General features: G+C 42.7%; 1 protein-coding gene across 1 annotated transcript in view; it reads right to left on the bottom strand.

Annotated features, from left to right (window-relative positions):
* Nucleotides 1-653: 653 nt before the first annotated feature.
* Nucleotides 654-19914, bottom strand: part of LOC109891815 (collagen alpha-1(XXVI) chain-like) — a 46131-nt gene continuing 26870 nt past the window's right edge. The window contains exons 4-14 of the mRNA XM_031826692.1: nt 15065-15126; nt 14825-14951; nt 14526-14633; nt 14258-14380; nt 2755-2838; nt 2504-2556; nt 2308-2370; nt 2152-2187; nt 2002-2046; nt 1610-1694; nt 654-1395 (exon numbers count right to left, since the gene is read on the bottom strand). Of these exons, the coding sequence (XP_031682552.1) occupies nt 1238-1395; nt 1610-1694; nt 2002-2046; nt 2152-2187; nt 2308-2370; nt 2504-2556; nt 2755-2838; nt 14258-14380; nt 14526-14633; nt 14825-14951; nt 15065-15126 (944 nt within the window). The 3' untranslated portion in view covers nt 654-1237. The remainder of the gene's footprint in view (nt 1396-1609; nt 1695-2001; nt 2047-2151; nt 2188-2307; nt 2371-2503; nt 2557-2754; nt 2839-14257; nt 14381-14525; nt 14634-14824; nt 14952-15064; nt 15127-19914) is intronic.

Raw genomic sequence — 19914 nt, 5'->3', positions numbered from 1 at the left:
TGCAGTTACAAACCATAGTCTGGCTTTTTTATGGCGGTTTTGGAGCTGTGGCTTCTTCCTTGCTGAGCGGCCTTTCAGGTTATGTTGATATAGGACTTGTGTTACTGTGGATATAGATACTTTTGTACCTGTTTCCTCCAGCATCTTCACAAGGTCATTTGCTGTTGTTCTGGGATTGATTTGCACCAAAGTACGTTTATCTCTAGGAGACAGAACGCGTCTCCTTCCTGAGTGGTATGCCGGCTGCGTGGTCCCATGGTGTTTATACTTGCGTACTATTGTTTGTACAGATGAACGTGGTACCTTCAGGTGTTTGGAAATTGCTCTCAAGGATGAACCAGACTTGTGGAGGTCTACATTTCTTGACTTATTTCTCTTGATTTTACCATGATGTCAAGAAAAGAGGTACTGAGTTTGAAGGTAGGCCTTGAAATACATCCACAGGTACACCTCCAATTGACTTAAATTATGTCAATTAGCCTATCAGAAGCTTCTGAAGCCATGACATTATTTTCTGGAGTTGTCCAAGCTGTTTAAAGGCTCAATCAACTTCTGTACACTTCTGACCCACTCGAATTGTGATACAGTGAAATAATCTGTCAATTGTTGGAAAAATTACTTGTGTCATGCACAAAGCAGATGTCCTAACCGACTTGCCAAAACTATAGTTTGTTAACAAGACATTTGTGGAGTGTTTGAATAATGACTCTAACCTAAGTGTATGTAAACCTCCGACTTCAACTGTACATTTCCCGTCAGTCTTCGTGTATTTTATATGCGGTGAGCATAAATTGTACAGTTGTAAACTAACAAATAATGTTTCAAGTTAGAACCCATGTATTTATGTTCATATACAGCACCAACTACATAAATATCTGATAGGGTCCATTATCTGCTACCTAGACTTTAAGAATATGCACACGTTGAGGCCAGTACCAGCACCAAAGTTACATCATTACATTGGAATAACATGACTACGATAATGACAACAGTACTAAAAGTCAATGTAAAAAACACACACATTATAAACAGGTCAAATTCAAGAATCTGAGTAAGAGAAGGGGTCATTTTGCAGACGCTCGATCGCCCAAAGCCCAGATTGATGGAATTCTGTGCTTCCATGAGGATTGACTGGTCATACACTCTGGCCCAGAGAACACATGGTACGTCCATCTCAGTCTCTTAAACAATCACAGTTCATATACAAACCATGCTCTACACCCATTGGCATGAGCATCTAATTGTCCCCCCTCCTCACTCTTTCCTCTCCAATCAGCTTCCGGTCTCCCGTGGCGAGAGAGTGGAGCAGGGTATTGGGTCCCGCCCTTTTGTTTTTAAACATGGGCACCAGGTCTGACAGGATGTCCAGGCCAGAACCAGGTTCTAGTGGGTTCTCTGAGAAATGACCAAAGAGAGGGAGGAATGGATTGGGGATGGAGACAGAGGGAGATCAATTTAATCTCACACTCACAACAAGGACACTCCAATAGAAAACGACTTATCACTGACAGACACAGTGATTGCTTGGAAGTGGACACAGTATACATCTCTAACAACCCTGTAATTCCTAGAGACCCTGTTGTTCTCTGAGTAAGGGTGTGTCTCTCACCATGAATGCCGATCATGTGCTCCAGAATGAGAACCCTCTCAGCCAGGATCTTCAGAGCCTCTCTCAGCTGCTGCACCCCCTCCCCCTGGACGGAACCACATCACTATATCAAGTTCAGCTTCAAGTTCAAGTTTACCTACCAAGTTCAAATGAAGCTTCCATCGGGAACTATATGTTAAGGTCTGTTTATTTATCACAGTACTATTATGATATACTGCATACTACTACTGCATACTACTGCATACTACTACTGCATACTACTACTGTGCTACTACTGCATACTACTACTACTATGCCGGCTTACTACTATGCCCACTTTTTCAAAAGCGTAAGGTGTGGAAGATGTGTCTCTGAGGACTCTTAAATCATATAGAGGGAATGTGTAGGGTCACCTCAGCCTGGCTATCTCCTGGTTCACCCTTTGGCCCTGGTGCACCCTAAAAACAGCATCACAAATGGGAAAAACATAGGTGGTTGGCAAAGAGTAACTAAATGTATATGTGTGTAAGAGCAGAAATGTTGTACTCTCACTGTGTACTCACTGGCTGACCATGTTCTCCCCTGAGTGCTGGGGGTCCCTGTGAGGAGAGAGCAGCTGTATGAACGATGTTGACTCATGTCATGTATAGACTGTACATAGAGCATTTCAGAGTGGAATTGAAAGGGGTCTCTTTAAAGGCATTTCTGCCAAGCCTCACCCTTTCACCAGTGTCTCCTTTAGGTCCGCGATCCCCAGGCTTGCCTGAGAGACCAAACCCAGCCTGGAACACAGAGATAGAACTTCTTGAATGAATCTCCCGTTGACATCAATGCATGATTTATGAGAGTAACAAGCACACATATCAAGCTGTACATCAGGATGCACATCAAAGTCCAATGTTATACTGTACATACGTTTCTGCCTGGGGTACCTGTGTTTCCAGCAGGCCCTGTGGGTCCAGGCCGGCCTGAGGAGTTGGAAAACGGAAATAATCGTTTTCCAAGTATTCTTCCAATATCCACTTAAAGGTCACAGTCGGTGGCTAGCTGATATGGCGAATTAGTATTCTAATTTCCCCTTAATAACATTATTACACAATTATAATAATTATGGGTTCATGGCCATGCCAGCGGGGGGGGGGGGGGGGGGGAGTGTTTTTTTTTACCTGGGGGTCCAGGGGGTCCGATGGGGCCTGGGGGACCGGTCACATCTTTCTGGTTATTCCGTGAAGGGAGCGCAGCCTCTTCATCTGTACCCAAAACAAAAAATGACATGGTTTAAGTACAACAGGTGCTCACTGTGCTCTAAAGCAGGGGTCGTCAACCTTTTCTTTCCCAGGGACCCCCTCCCAGGGACCCCCTCTCAGGGACCCCCTCCCAGGTAAACCGTCCCAGGGACCCCGTCCAAGGGACCCCCTCCCAGGGACCCCGTCTCAGGGACCCCCTCTCAGGGACCCCCTCTCAGGGACCCCCTCCCAGGGACCCCCTCCCAGGTAAACCGACGATCCAGGAATCCCCATCATACGTTAAACAAAATGGGGTTTTTCACATCTTGTTTTATCATCAGGGGAATGATAAGGACAAGGGGAAATAATCAACATTTTAAAATGAATAGATTTGGTAGATTGTTTTTCATTATTTTGACTTACCTACATAATTGGAAGAGGAAGTGTAAACTCTAACAGCCTATTAGCTGGAAAGGTATCTCCAAACACATTTTTGCTAAAAGCATCTGTTTAGCAGGTTAAACAAAGAATAGCCATGTGTTGGCAAAAATGATATTAAGGAAACTTACCAGCAGTCAGCAGCACTTGGCCTGCAGCCTATTCGTAGGGGCTTTTTCAAAGCCCATGTCAGATATTCCAGTGAGTGTAATTTTCTCAACATTAGGAGTTCAGAAATAAAGTCCTGCTCTAAAGACGTACTACATGAATGTACTGCTCGCGGGTCTGCGTACCCACATCCATACCCCCGGCCGGTAATTCGACCATGATAACATGTTTAGAAAGCTGGCCGCTAAAATGTACCTGACATTGGCTAATTGACTGACTATCAGTCATTGACATAACAAGAGGAAAACTGATGCTGCACAGCCACATTTCTAAATTGCACCTTGTGTATTTTACTATTCCAACTCATAACAGTAAGTTGAGACCCCAAAGTAGCCCCCCCCCCCCCAAAAAAAAGGGAAATTGGGGAAAGGGGAAATTGATCCGAGGGCCCATCCCTAATGTACTGCGTTTACAGTATGTACAGTATGTACTACAAGAGTTAAGAGTAGCCTATTTCCATTATTGACATAGCTCTGGTGTTTTTTGGAGGTTGTGAATTATTTTCAAACATTGGAAACATTGGCTGTCTTGGTTGCTTGTCACTGTGGGTGTGCTGTGTGGTAGGGATACACTTCTTATGGTCATTGATTGAGGTGGGGAGCAGTAGCTCTGGTACTAACTAGTTCAGCATCCCACCACAGAGAGGGATAAACAGGTGGAAAACTTCAATATCCTTTGGAGCATTCCCACTGGAAGTCATTTTTCTGGTGTACCACCAAGTTGTCTGAAGTAGACTACTTCATGTAGTGAACACACACACACACTACTCCTAACCCCAAACTCCCTGCAGCATTAAGGATTGACTTGAAAACCTTGCCTTGCCGTTTTATTGAGCAGGTTTCTGGCTCCAAGACGGCCGGTGTTGCCAGATCAGGCTGCTGTGCTGACAGGTTACAAATTGGGTCTGACTTACAGCAGGCAGACTGAAGCCAGAGCCCAGGCTTAAACAAAGCCAGTCCACCACAGTAATCAAATACAGCTTTCCATAGACATCTTGAGTGGGAGTATGCTGCCCTCTGCTGGTCAAAACTAGGAAGTGCCTCAGGTGGAGGTCAAGATACTTCTACAGCTTACAGTTTTACAATCCATATAGTTCAGCCAGTCATCTACTAAATGTTACAGCATGAATTAACTCTATACATGTTAAAATATTAGACTGTAGGGATACATATGCTGAGTGTTTTGTTTCACATTAGGTCATTTTCCCTCTAACACTCATACATCACTACCGCTGACTGCCCTTCAAATCAAATTGTATTTGTCACATGCGCCGTGAAATGTTTGCTTACGAGCTCTTCCCGACTATGCAGAGTTAACAGTAACAATAATAATACACAAATAGTAACACAGGAGGAATAAAATACACAAGAATGGTGCTATATACACGGAGTACCAGAACCAGATTAATGTACAGGGGTACGAGGTATTTGAGGTAGATATTTACATAAAGGCTGGGTAAAGTGACTAGGCATCAGGATAGATAATAATTCGAATAAAAAACAGAGCAGCAGCATTTGATGGGTGGGAAAATGTGTGTGTGTGTTGTGTTGTAATGCGTGTGTGTTATGAGCGCGTGTGCGTATCAGAGTATGTGAGTGTAGCAGAGCGTGACCAATTTGACTGGAGCGAGGAGCGAGATTCCCGAAGGCTGGAGCGTCAGCCTTCTCACTTCAAGAGCTCAGGGCATGCCCGGCCCAGTATGCATTTGTAGTCTCCTTGTGTGCTGCTCTAGCCCCTTGCTGTAGCTACTGTCATGGTGTTCGCTAAATATGATCAGAAATCAATCACACAGGTGCAAAATCAAGGTGACTTACAAAGATGAGGACCTAAAGCAAGAGAGAGAGTGTGGTGATGTAGTGTCCACTAATGAGTCATTGTGGAATCTGAAAAGACACATTTCCCGAAATCATGATGGTGTACTTACTACATGCACATGCTAAAAGAAAGGAACGAGGTGGGTAGGAATCTACGTGTCATTGTAGTGAAGTATTTATAAACTGAAAAGCAGATCTCTTAAATGTTTCATTTCATTTTTGTTTTATTATCTATACAATAGGCCATAATTGATTTTGGCCCAATAGGCCTGGCATATTCCCACGTTCAAGAAGCTTTCCGTTTTGATCGGGTTACTTTGCCTAAAAACCTGTAGGCCTATCTATAGAAAAAAAATACAATATTGTCTGCTGCATTGCATGAGCCTGAAGCCACAGACTGGCCAAACTCAAGTTTCTGAAAATGAATTCAAAAGGCACTAATAAGTCGTTTTTCGTTTAATTTGTATTTAAATCTAAGTAAGGCACAGCCTATATGCCCAATTTATAGACTATAATGATTTAATACAACAACATGTTTAACTGTGGAGCGCTTTATGTCCCTACTAGTCAATTGTGTTGCACCTGCAAATGCTTCACAATGTATTTATTTGTAGGCTATAGCCTTGAAATAATATAAATAATATAGACTAAATAATTCATTTTCAGCAGCTAATAAATACGATCAATGACTTGGACAACGTTGATTCTTGGTTTTGTCGGGTTTAGCTGTACAGTGCGTCTATACAATGTGTGTGATGATAGGTGTTCTATTGACTTGAATATGATGTGTGTGGCTGGTTTGAGATTTGGTAGCCGTTTTTTAGTTTTCTGTTTGGCTCTTGGCCTATTTAGAATGTTTATATGCATGTAGCCTATTTGAAATTTGTATTTGCATTTATTATGGATCCCAAATAGCAGGTGCCAAGGCAGCAGCTACTCTTCCTGGAGTCCTGAAAAATGAAGGCAGTTTTAAATATTAAAATACATTCATTACAGAATTCACAACACACTAAGTGTGTGCCCTCAGGCCCATAATCCACTACCACATATCAACAACACAAAATCCATGTGTACGTGTGTGTATAGTGCGTATGTTATCATGTGTGTTTGTATGCATGTGTCTGTGCCTATGTTTGTGTTGCTTCACAGTCCCTGCTGTTCCAGAGATTAGCCAGAGATTGACATGCATAGTATTAATGTTTGCTCTCTGTGTACATCTAAGGGCTAGCAGTGCTACCCTGTTCTGAGCCATTTGCAATTTGCAGTCCCTCTTTGTGGCATCTGACCACACGACTGAACAGTAGTCCAGGTGCGACAAAACTAGAGCCCATAGGACCTGCCTTGTTGATAGTGCCACGGTCACTCCAAGCAGTTTAGTCACCTCAACTTGCTCGATTTCCACATTATTTATTACAAGATTTAGTTGAGGTTTAGGGTTTAGTGAATGATTTGTCCCAAATACAATGCTTTTAATTTTTGAAATATTTAGGACTAACTTATTTCTTGCCACGCATTCTGAAACTAACTGCAGCTCTTTGTTAAGTGTTGCAGTCATTTCAGCCACGTACAGTGCCTTGCGAAAGTATTCGGCCCCCTTGAACTTTGCGACCTTTTGCCACATTTCAGGCTTCAAACATAAAGATATAAAACTGTATTTTTTTGTGAAGAATCAACAACAAGTGGGACACAATCATGAAGTGGAACGACATTTATTGGATATTTCAAACTTTTTTAACAAATCAATAACTGAAAAATTGGGCGTGCAAAATTATTCAGCCCCCTTAAGTTAATACTTTGTAGCGCCACCTTTTGCTGCGATTACAGCTTGGGGTATGTCTCTATCAGTTTTGCACATCGAGAGACTGACATTTTTTTCCCATTCCTCCTTGCAAAACAGCTCGAGCTCAGTGAGGTTGGATGGAGAGCATTTGTGAACAGCAGTTTTCAGTTCTTTCCACAGATTCTCGATTGGATTCAGGTCTGGACTTTGACTTGGCCATTCTAACACCTGGATATGTTTATTTTTGAACCATTCCATTGTAGAATTTGCTTTATGTTTTGGATCATTGTCTTGTTGGAAGACAAATCTCCGTCCCAGTCTCAGGTCTTTTGCAGACTCCATCAGGTTTTCTTCCAGAATGGTCCTGTATTTGGCTCCATCCATCTTCCCATCAATTTTAACCATCTTCCCTGTCCCTGCTGAAGAAAAGCAGGCCCAAACCATGATGCTGCCACCACCATGTTTGACAGTGGGGATGGTGTGTTCAGGGTGATGAGCTGTGTTGCTTTTACGCCAAACATAACGTTTTGCATTGTTGCCAAAAAGTTCAATTTTGGTTTCATCTGACCAGAGCACCTTCTTCCACATGTTTGGTGTGTCTCCCACGTGGCTTGTGGCAAATTTTAAACAACACTTTTTATGGATATCTTTAAGAAATGGCTTTCTTCTTGCCACTCTTCCATAAAGGCCAGATTTGTGCAATATACGACTGATTGTTGTCCTATGGACAGAGTCTCCCACCTCAGCTGTAGATATCTGCAGTTCATCCAGAGTGATCATGGGCCTCTTGGCTGCATCTCTGATCAGTCTTCTCCTTGTATGAGCTGAAAGTTTAGAGGGACGGCCAGGTCTTGGTAGATTTGCAGTGGTCTGATACTCCTTCCATTTCAATATTATCGCTTGCACAGTGCTCCTTGGGATGTTTAAAGCTTGGGAAATCTTTTTGTATCCAAATCCGGCTTTAAACTTCTTCACAACAGTATCTCGGACCTGCCTGGTGTGTTCCTTGTTCTTCATGATGCTCTCTGCGCTTTTAACGGACCTCTGAGACTATCACAGTGCAGGTGCATTTATACGGAGACTTGATTACACACAGGTGGATTGTATTTATCATCATTAGTCATTTAGGTCAACATTGGATCATTCAGAGATCCTCACTGAACTTCTGGAGAGAGTTTGCTGCACTGAAAGTAAAGGGGCTGAATAATTTTGCACGCCCAATTGTTCAGTTTTTGATTTGTTAAAAAAGTTTGAAATATCCAATAAATGTCATTCCACTTCATGATTGTGTCCCACTTGTTGTTGATTCTTCACAAAAAAATACAGTTTTATATCTTTATGTTTGAAGCCTGAAATGTGGCAAAAGGTCGCAAAGTTCAAGGGGGCTGAATACTTTCGCAAGGCACTGTACATAGACAGCCACGTACAGCCACGTACATGGCATTCCTCAAAGCCAGTGGCATGTTGTTAGTAAAGGTTGAAAAAAGTAAGGGATCTAGACAGCTGCCCTGGGGAATTCCTGATTCTACCTTGATTATGTTTGAGAGTCTTCCATCAAGGAACACCCTCTGTGTTCTATTAGACAGGTAACTCTTTATTCGGAATATAGCAGGGGGTGTAAAGCCATAACACATACATTTTTCCAGCAGCAAACTATGATCGATAATGTCAAAAGCTGCACTGAAGTCTAACAAAACAGCCCCCACAATATTTTTATCATACATTTCTCTCAGCCAATCCTCAGTAATTTGTGTAAGTGCTGTGCTTGTTGAATGTCCTTCCCTATAAGCGTGCTGAAAGTCTGTTGTCAATTTGTTTACTGCAAACTAGCATTGTATCTGGTCAAACACAATTCTTCCAAAAGTTTACTAAGAGTTGGTAACAGGTTGATTGGTCGGCTATTTGAGCCAATAAAGGGGGCTTTACAATTCTTAAGTAGCGGAAGAACTTTTGCTTCCCTTCACGCCTGAGGGAACACACTTTCTAGTCTGCTTAAATTGAAGATGTGGCAATATCATCTGCTATTACCCTCAGTAATTTTCCACCCAAGTTGTCAGACCCCGGTGGCATGTCATTGTTGATAGACAACACTATTTTTTTCACCTCTTCCGCACTCACTTTACAGAATTTAAAATGACAATTCTTGTCTTTCATAATTTGGTCAAATATACTTGGATGTGTAGTGTCAGGGTTTTTTGCTGGCATGTCATGCCTAAGTTTGCTAATCTTGCCAATGAAAAAAAGTAGTTGGCAATATCAGTCGGTTTTGTAATGAATGAGCCATCTGATTAAATGGAGCCGAGTTTGCCTTTTTTCCCAACATTTCATTGAAGGTGCTCTTTTACTATCATTCTTTATGTCATTTACCTTTGTTTTATAGTGTAGTTTCTTCTTCTTTTTATTCAGTTTAGTCACATGATTTCTCAATTTCCGGTAAATTTGCCAATCAGTTGTGCAGCCGATTGTGAGCTTCTTACGTTTACCTTTTCATGTTTATTCAAATAAAAAATCTTATGGTTTTGTTTCAATACTTCAAAACCAAATGGTAGGTCCAGTTAGTCACAAAAATAGATTGGTGTTGGTTAAATTGTTATTTTAATGAATGGAGTGAATTTGGAATTATTTCCTGTGAGCATGGAGAAGTTTTTAGCAGAGCGGTTGGAAAGGATGTGGAGTGCCAGATCCACGGAGTGGGATTTCCAACCGCTCAACTACTCTGGTGCATATGTAGTTTATGTGAATGTGTGTGGGTTTTATGTGAGAGTGTCAGTGTAGTGTGTGTGAGGGAGTGTGTATATAGTGTGTGTGTATAAATAGTCTTGTGAGTGTGCATAGAGTCCGTGCAAGATAGGTTCAATGGAGATAGAGCGAGAGCTAGCTATGTACTGTCGCACAAAATTGTTAAACATAGCAAGCCATTCGCTGAAGGCAAATTCATTAAAGAATATTTAATTGACTCTGAAGCACTACTTTGCCCCGACAAGAAAGAGCTGTTTGAAAATGTTTCCCTGTCAAGATGAACAGTGACACGGCGTGTTGAGGACATCACTGAGAATATGGAACAACAGTTGAAAGACAAGGTAAAGGATTTCACCTATTTCTCCTTGGCCCTTGATGAGAGCAGTGATGCACGTGACACAGCGCAGTTGTTGATATTCTTACGAGGCAAAACCCCAGACTTTGAAATTACAGAGGAGCTGAATTCCAAACTACAAGGGAAGGGCCTTTTTGCACATCAGATGTACAGCCTTGTCAAAGCCTTCAAGGGAAAATGACTCCTCCTGACCCACCAAGTAGAAGCCAACAATCTCTCCCACCTTCCGACACTACTGGTCTGTTCCCCATCAGATGACCAGCGGGAGAAATATACATTGCTGCTGTGTGCTTTGAACTGTTAGTTTTCAAAGTGTTGGTTTCCTCTCCTTTCACCTGCAATGTGAACAACGCTCCCACTGACCTGCAACTTGAGCTTATCGATCTTCAGTCTGATGCTGTAATTGGAGAACTATTCAAAACAATGTCACTGACGAGGTTCTATGCATCTCTCGATGAACAAAACTTTCCAAAGGTTAGGAGTTCTGCTCAGAAGATGTTTGTACTGTTTGGGTCAACCTATGTATGTCAACAGACATGTTCAGTGATGAAATATAACAAGTCAAGGCACAGATCATCTTTTACTGACTCTCACCTCTCAGCAATCCTGCCATAGCGACGTCAGAAACTATACCTGACTTCACTGCTCTAGTCAATGCCCATCAGAGACTTCACTCCTCACACTGATTGAGTAGTTTACATGGAATGTTGAGCTGTCAACAGTCATACACATGATGTATAATCCTGTAACATGATTCTGGCCCGCGATGGCCAAAATATATTCTGATTGTGGCCCTTCATGGGAAGGAATTGCCCCGGCCTGTCCTATATTGTCCTTCTCCCTTAGCGTGCATATTTATTTTTAGTTGTAACAACTATTCACTATTAGACTTCACATGTCTCACACAGCTAATACTACTACAGGAAGAAGGTAATAGTAATAGGACTCCAAGATTACAGGAACATTCTAGTCATCCACACAGCTAATACTACTACAGGAAGAAGGTAACAGGACTCCAGGATTACAGGAACATTCTAGTCATCCACACAGCTAATACTACTACAGGAAGAAGGTAATAGTAATAGGACTCCAAGATTACAGGAACATTCTAGTCATCCACACAGCTAATACTACTACAGGAAGAAGGTAATAGGACTCCAGGATTACAGGAACATTCTAGTCATCCACACAGCTAATACTACTACAGGAAGAAGGTAATAGTAATAGGACTCCAAGATTACAGGAACATTCTAGTCATCCACACAGCTAATACTACTACAGGAAGAAGGTAATAGGACTCCAGGATTACAGGAACATTCTAGTCATCCACACAGCTAATACTACTATAGGAAGAAGGTAATAGGACTCCAGGATTACAGGAACATTCTAGTCATCCACACAGCTAATACTACTACAGGAAGAAGGTAATAGTAATAGGACTCCAGGATTACATTAACATTCTAGTCATCCACACAGCTAATACTACTACAGGAAGAAGGTAATAGGACTCCAGGATTACAGGAACATTCTAGTCATCCACACAGCTAATACTACTACATGAAGAAGGTAATAGTAATAGGACTCCAGGATTACATTAACATTCTAGTCATCCACACAGCTAATACTACTACAGGAAGAAGGTAATAGGACTCCAGGATTACAGGAACATTCTAGTCATCCACACAGCTAATACTACAACAGGAAGAAGGTAATAGTAATAGGACTTCAAGATTACAGGAACATTCTAGTCATCCACACAGCTAATACTACTACAGGAAGAAGGTAATAGGACTCCAGGATTACAGGAACATTCTAGCCATCCACACAGCTAATACTACTACAGGAAGAAGGTAATAGGACTCCAGGATTACAGGAACATTCTAGTCATCCACACAGCTAATACTACTACAGGAAGAAGGTAATAGTAATAGGACTCCAGGATTACATTAACATTCTAGTCATCCACACAGCTAATACTACTACAGGAAGAAGGTAATAGGACTCCAGGATTACAGGAACATTCTAGTCATCCACACAGCTAATACTACTACAGGAAGAAGGTAATAGTAATAGGACTCCAGGATTACATTAACATTCTAGTCATCCACACAGCTAATACTACTACAGGAAGAAGGTAATAGGACTCCAGGATTACAGGAACATTCTAGTCATCCACACAGCTAATACTACTACAGGAAGAAGGTAATAGTAATAGGACTCCAAGATTACAGGAACATTCTAGTCATCCACACAGCTAATACTACTACAGGAAGAAGGTAATAGGACTCCAGGATTACAGGAACATTCTAGTCATCCACACAGCTAATACTACTATAGGAAGAAGGTAATAGGACTCCAGGATTACAGGAACATTCTAGTCATCCACACAGCTAATACTACTACAGGAAGAAGGTAATAGTAATAGGACTCCAGGATTACATTAACATTCTAGTCATCCACACAGCTAATACTACTACAGGAAGAAGGTAATAGGACTCCAGGATTACAGGAACATTCTAGTCATCCACACAGCTAATACTACTACAGGAAGAAGGTAATAGGACTCCAAGATTACAGGAACATTCTAGTCATCCACACAGCTAATACTACTACAGGAAGAAGGTAATAGGACTCCAGGATTACAGGAACATTCTAGTCATCCACACAGCTAATACTACTACAGGAAGAAGGTAATAGTAATAGGACTCCAGGATTACATTAACATTCTAGTCATCCACACAGCTAATACTACTACAGGAAGAAGGTAATAGGACTCCAGGATTACAGGAACATTCTAGTCATCCACACAGCTAATACTACTACAGGAAGAAGGTAATAGTAATAGGACTCCAAGATTACAGGAACATTCTAGTCATCCACACAGCTAATACTACTACAGGAAGAAGGTAATAGGACTCCAGGATTACAGGAACATTCTAGTCATCCACACAGCTAATACTACTATAGGAAGAAGGTAATAGGACTCCAGGATTACAGGAACATTCTAGTCATCCACACAGCTAATACTACTACAGGAAGAAGGTAATAGTAATAGGACTCCAGGATTACATTAACATTCTAGTCATCCACACAGCTAATACTACTACAGGAAGAAGGTAATAGGACTCCAGGATTACAGGAACATTCTAGTCATCCACACAGCTAATACTACTACAGGAAGAAGGTAATAGGACTCCAAGATTACAGGAACATTCTAGTCATCCACACAGCTAATACTACTACAGGAAGAAGGTAATAGGACTCCAGGATTACAGGAACATTCTAGTCATCCACACAGCTAATACTACTACAGGAAGAAGGTAATAGTAATAGGACTCCAGGATTACATTAACATTCTAGTCATCCACACAGCTAATACTACTACTACAGGAAGAAGGTAATAGGACTCCAGGATTACAGGAACATTCTAGTCATCCACACAGCGGCCAACTGACAGGCTTTATGGGGACTCTTGTTTGACTGATAAGATATAAAACCTGCAGGTATAGGACTTTTTCCAAGGCCTTGTGAAGGCTCAGTATGCTTAACTAAACTCTCATTTTTCCTTTGAGTGTGACTATATTATAGCTCTTGGCAGACCTGTTGCCTGTGGTCCAATGAGGGTTCTTTGATTAGGAACAGAGAGTTTTAACAGGCAAAGAGGGGGTTGTTCCACTGATGGACTTCCCAGATATGGGCCAATGGGACACCTGGCATGCTGAACTATACTGTACACAGGCCCTATAACTTCATAAATGGTCCATGAACTCTGGGCTATAGGTGAAAATGCACTATGCATGTCAATTGGCTTTCAGGGGGGTCATTACATGTTTTTATTCCTTCCATAATATGTCCCCCAGTTGGTAGAGGAAATAGGTGAGAGTGTAATGTCTCCAAATATTATCAATTGATTGCTATCAGTAACTTACCTTTGAAACAAGGTCTCCACATATATGTTTGGCAGATGGCCCTGAAATAATGGATATTCCAAAATGTCCTAACTGTCAAACTGCCAATGGCAAGAAAGGGGTCAAAAATCACATGAGACTCCTGAAACACTTTCAGAATGAACCATCAGTCATATAAATAAAAAATAGTATCCCTATAGGGCTTATGGCTTTCATTTCTTAGTGTAACAGGGATACTCACACTGGTCCAGCTCCCTCAGACCAAACACATCTCCTCTGTGAGAGAAGGGAGAGGCTGGCCCCGGAGATCCCGCTGGCCCAGGTACACCTCTCTCCCCTGGGGCTCCTCGCTGGCCCTGGGGCCCTGTGGGAACCACAGCACAGCCTGCCTCAACACAACACTGTCTTTACACACAACATACTAATCGAATGTGTCCATGTGCCAAACTGCTTGGTACCTCAAGTGGTAGTGTATGGGTGTGATACAGATGTGGGGGTAAGACTTATACCTCTGGGTCCCATGGGTCCAGATTTCCCTACGAGGCCTGTCTCTCCGGTGCGTCCAGGGGGTCCCACCACGCCTTGGGGTCCAACTGGTCCTGGGGGGCCTCTTGCTCCTTGAACAAAAACTAGTTAACTCAGTCAGAATCTCACCTGATTCAGACACTTTTATTTTTAAACTTGCTGCACTTTAAAAAAAATGTATAACACAACAGAGTCAAATAGCTGCCATGTAAAACTATGGAGGAAGAAATGTGAATAGTTAACCATCTGAGGTTCAATGAGGTCCTGCAGTAAAGTCCCTCACCTGGTAGGCCAATGGTGGGGGGAGGCATGGGGGTGGGTTGGGGTGCTCCCACCTCGTTATCTGAAGACCTATCTGGGGAGTATCTGAATGGGAGAGGTGGTGGTCCTGCCTCTTCCAGTAACACAATCTGACACAAAACAAAGTAAGATTAGTGTGTTCAGATATGAGATATGAGGCCGTGTTAATATGTTCATGTAGGCAGTACTGTTTAAATAACATGTTTGGTTGATGCAAGCTTACCTTGGACTCAAGGATACTCAGTCTGTTATTCATATCAGTATAGCCAGTGCAGTTCATACATTCTAGGAAGAGAGAGCGAAAGAAAGAAAGAAAGAAAGAGAGAGGGGGGAGAGAGAGAGGGGTAACAGTTAGTAATACATTGTAGCTTGTTGCTTTAAGTGAGAGATACCATATTATCTCTCAAGTTAGCAGAAACAGATGAGACTCATACCTTTGTCCTTTCAATACATCCATACCATTTCACAGTGCAATGGTGTGCATTTGCAATAATGCAATTCCAATGGTAGAGGACATGGTTTGGCATATGGTTTGGCTTAAGAAGATACACATTTTCCAGCCAGACTAGCACAAAAGATAAAAACAAACACACAGTGTGTTGGGTAAGAGACAGAGAGAGGTTTCATGTAGTGGCTGGGACATTATGACGTGTGCCAGTCAAAGCAGCAGCACAGCGGCATGGTGACACAGGATGGAGAGACAGCAAACGCTGCTTAGATGACACACAGGATGGAGAGACAGCAAACGCTGCTTAGATGACACACAGGATGGAGAGACAGCAAACGCCCTGTGCTTAGATGACATACAGGATGGAGAGACAGCAAACGCCCTGTGCTTAGATGACACACAGGATGGAGAGACAGCAAACGCCCTGTGCTTAGATGACATACAGGATGGAGAGACAGCAAACGCTGCTTAGATGACACACAGGATGGAGAGACAGCAAACGCTGCTTAGATGACACACAGGATGGAGAGACAGCAAACGCCCTGTGCTTAGATGACATACAGGATGGAGAGACAGCAAACGCCCTGTGCTTAGATGACACACAGGATGGAGAGACAGCAAACGCCCTGTTCTTAGATGACATACAGGATGGAGAGACAGCAAACGCCCTGTGCTTAGATGACACACAGGATGGAGAGACAGCAAACGCCCTGTGCTTAGATGACATACAGGATGGAGAGACAGCAAACGCCCTGTGCTTAGATGACACACAGGATGGAGAGACAGCAAACGCCCTGTGCTTAGATGACACACAGGATGGAGAGACAGCAAACGCCCTGTGCTTAGATGACATACAGGATGGAGAGACAGCAAACGCCCTGTGCTTAGATGACACACAGGATCGAGAGACAGCAAACGCCCTATGCTTAGATGACACACAGGATGGAGAGACAGCAAACGCCCTGTGCTTAGATGACATACAGGATGGAGAGACAGCAAACGCCCTGTGCTTAGATGACACACAGGATGGAGAGACAGCAAACGCCCTGTGCTTAGATGACACACAGGATGGAGAGACAGCAAACGCCCTGTGCTTAGATGACACACAGGATGGAGAGACAGCAAACGCCCTGTGCTTAGATGACATACAGGCTGGAGAGACAGCAAACGCCCTGTGCTTAGATGACACACAGGATGGAGAGACAGCAAACGCCCTGTGCTTAGATGACATACAGGCTGGAGAGAGGGAAAGAAAGTAGTGAGAGGGAGGTGAGAAATTGAGAAAATAACAGTGAGAGAGAGAAAGGGAGATAGATAGAGGAAGAGTGAAAGAGAGTGATGTGAAGCTTGCCTGGCAGCCTCCCTGACCATCAAGCTTCTCTCTTTGCCAGAGAAAAAAACCTTCCCTCCTCCTTTGCCAATTCTACCAACTCCTGGCCAAAGTGTCCTTCTCTGTCAGGCAGCTCTGAGACTTGGCATTAGCCATGTGTTCAAACGGCACCGCCACTCTGGCCCGCGCCAGTGCTTGTCAGAGACACCCACCACGGTCCACCACCTCTGACAGGACAGCCTTACCACTGCCTGCTGTCCGGTGCCCGTCTCTCTGCCAACATGCCATAGCAACATCACGCTATGAAGGGCAGAGAGGGGCCAGGGCCAGGCTGTCATGTCCTAAAATGCCCTGGGATTTGAAATGGAATGGATGTACTTGGTGCGAAAAGTGCAAATAAATCCCAGAACAACAGCAAAGGACCATGTGAAGATGCTGGAGGAAACAGGTACAAAAGTATCTATATCCACAGTAAAACAAGTCCTATATGGACATAACCCGAAAGGGCGCTCAGCAAGGAAGAAGCCTTAAGAAAAAATGGCTTAAGGACAACAAAGTCAAGGTATTGGAGTTGCCATCACAAAGCCCTGACCTCAATCCTATAGGAACTGAAAAAGCGTGTGTGAGCAAGGAGGCCTACAAATCTGACTCAGTTACACCAGCTCTGTCAGGAGGAAAAACATTGGACCGACGTTAAACGATTTAAGGGCATTGCTACCAAATACTAATTGAGTGTATGTAAACTTCTGACCCACTGTGAATGTGAGGAAAGAAATAAAAGCTGAAATAAATCATTCTCTCTACTATTATTCTGACATTTAACAGTCTTAAAACAAAGTGGTGACCTAACTAACCTAAGACGGGGACTTTTTTACTAGGATTAAATGTCAGGAATTGTGAAAAACTGAGTTTAAATGTATTTGGTTAAGGTGTGTGTATGTAAACTTCCAACTTCAACTGTATATGTGGGAATTATATTTCTTACGAAATTGAAAACATAGCCAGGGATATCCTAGGGGTTGATCAAGGAAAAGCACATGTCAGGCCCATGCTTAGAATCACCTTCATGAACTGCAGTGTTTTGTGTACATGGCATTTCCATAGCATTTCACACAAATTCTCAAAGCACTTTATGTTGTCTGTCTGGCGTAACTCTATGGAACTGGTTCCCAAACTTTTGGGGGGGTTGAGAACCATTGTAGCTTTTTGAATTCCCTTGTGACACACAGTTCTAGACAGCACTCCGTCTTAGGACACAACCCAAAAAAGAATTAGCTGCAAACCACCAGTGAATCCAGACCCATCTATGAAAAATACATCACTATGTTGTCTGGGAAAACATTGTCTGTCATTCAGCTACAGACTACATCAAAGTGTGCATTGTTGACTTGGCATAAATAAAATGCTATATGAAATGATGCCATGTGCATGTGGTTATTAATAAGTGGAATTAACATTTATGGCCTAAAAGTTGTGTTTTTCCTCCAGTTTTCTGAGTAATGAATGTGACATCAGCGTGAAGGTGTTTGTTGACACGTGGAATGTGTGGTGGGAATCATGGAATATTGCAAGACATGAGGTGGGATGCCAAGAGACAGACAAGGGAATGAAAAGATCAGAGAGACCCTAAAACACATTTGTTACACTATTATAAAATGTTTTTACACTGTTCTTTTCAACTCAAATCAAATTGTAAGTTTCACAAATCCAATTGGATGAGCTCATTTTTTAGGAGGGTTAGTCGCTGCCATGTACACAAAATACTGCAGTTCATGAAGGTGATTCTAAGCATAGGCCTGACGTGCTTTTCCTTGATCAACCCCTAGGATCAATTGTCCATTTTGAATCTTCTCTCTCCCTGGCTATGTTTTCAATCTCGTCTTATAAGACATATAATTCCCACATATATACAGTAGGTATCATACAGTATCAATAGATGAACTAAGAGTGGTTGTACTATGTTCCATTCCATTACAAATCCCAGGCCACAGAATACGCATGGCAAGAAGACAAGAAGAGGAAGGAGGGTGATGATGATTATCCATTGTCTCCACTGTCAATCATGACAAACTCTGCACTGGGGTCTTTTGTCTGATGAGATACCAAAATAAAGAGGTTGATTCAAGAGATTCAGGCCATCTGCACAGCATGTGTGTGTGTGTGTGTGTTTGTGTGTGTGTGTGTGTGTGTGTGTGTGTGTGTGTGTGTGTGTGTGTGTGTGTGTGTGTGGTGGAGTTCTGTGGTGGCCTTGGCAGGTTCCCCCATCAGCCTGAGTGATCTTGAACAGTAACATGACTAATTCACGCACTCAAGCTGCCTGTTGCGTTGATGCACAATCAGGCACTGAAAGCACATTTGCAGCTTTTCCCCCCACACACATTCATATTGCTATATAATGACTGCCAGGAGGCCAGTACAGACAGAATGGTGATGTTTGTCCTGGCACAGGTACTGCAATAACATAAGACAACCTTTTATGGTCACAAAAATGTGCTGTGGCTTTTTGTGGCGTGGTTAGGGTTAGGGTTGGTCTTAGGGTTAGGGGTTAGGGTAAGGGGTTAGGAGTTAGGGTAAGGGTTAGGGTAAGGGTTAGAGTAAGGGGTTAGGGTAAGGGTTAGAGTAAGGGTTAGGGTTAGGGGTTAGGGTTAGGGTTAGGGTAAGGGTAAGGGTAAGGGTTAGGGTTAGGGGTTAGGGGTTAGGGGTTAGGGGTTAGGGGTTAGGGGTTAGGGGTTAGGGTTAGGGTTCCCATGACTGTGGAAGGGCATCAAGGTCAGCAGCAGCTGGATACAGAATGGAATCCATGCAGTGAAGAGTAGTGATAAGACAAAGTTGAGTCCATAAGTCTCTTGTTACTGAAAGGATCATCTTCAAATATAGCTCAAAAGTTATTTTATTCATTTTCAACGGCTTACCCATAAAACATAATAGACTCAAGGTGAAATGGAAACGTGCTGCCGGGAAAAGATTCAATTCGTGTGGCTCTCCTGATGACTGAAGGACAAGTAGCCCCAGCAGCTAGCTGAATTACAGGCTGGTGTAAAACCTGTAGTATGATAAATACAGGCCTGGATGACACTACACATAGCAGGGACGCGATGTTGCCACCTTGTGATTTTTATTTAAAATGTTTTAATTGAAACTTTATTTAACTAGGTGATGACAAGAGTCGGCCATTTTAACGAACACCACCGTTAACACTTGGCATGAGAGGCACCTCTGTAAGCCTGTGACTCTGTTGTGAGCACACTGACAGCTCTGCACCACACATCAACATATAAAGACACACAAGAAAAGC

The sequence above is a fragment of the Oncorhynchus kisutch genome, linkage group LG6 (genome assembly GCF_002021735.2).
Source record: "Oncorhynchus kisutch isolate 150728-3 linkage group LG6, Okis_V2, whole genome shotgun sequence".
NCBI lineage: Eukaryota > Metazoa > Chordata > Actinopteri > Salmoniformes > Salmonidae > Oncorhynchus > Oncorhynchus kisutch.
This window is presented reverse-complemented; position numbering and strand designations above follow the sequence as displayed.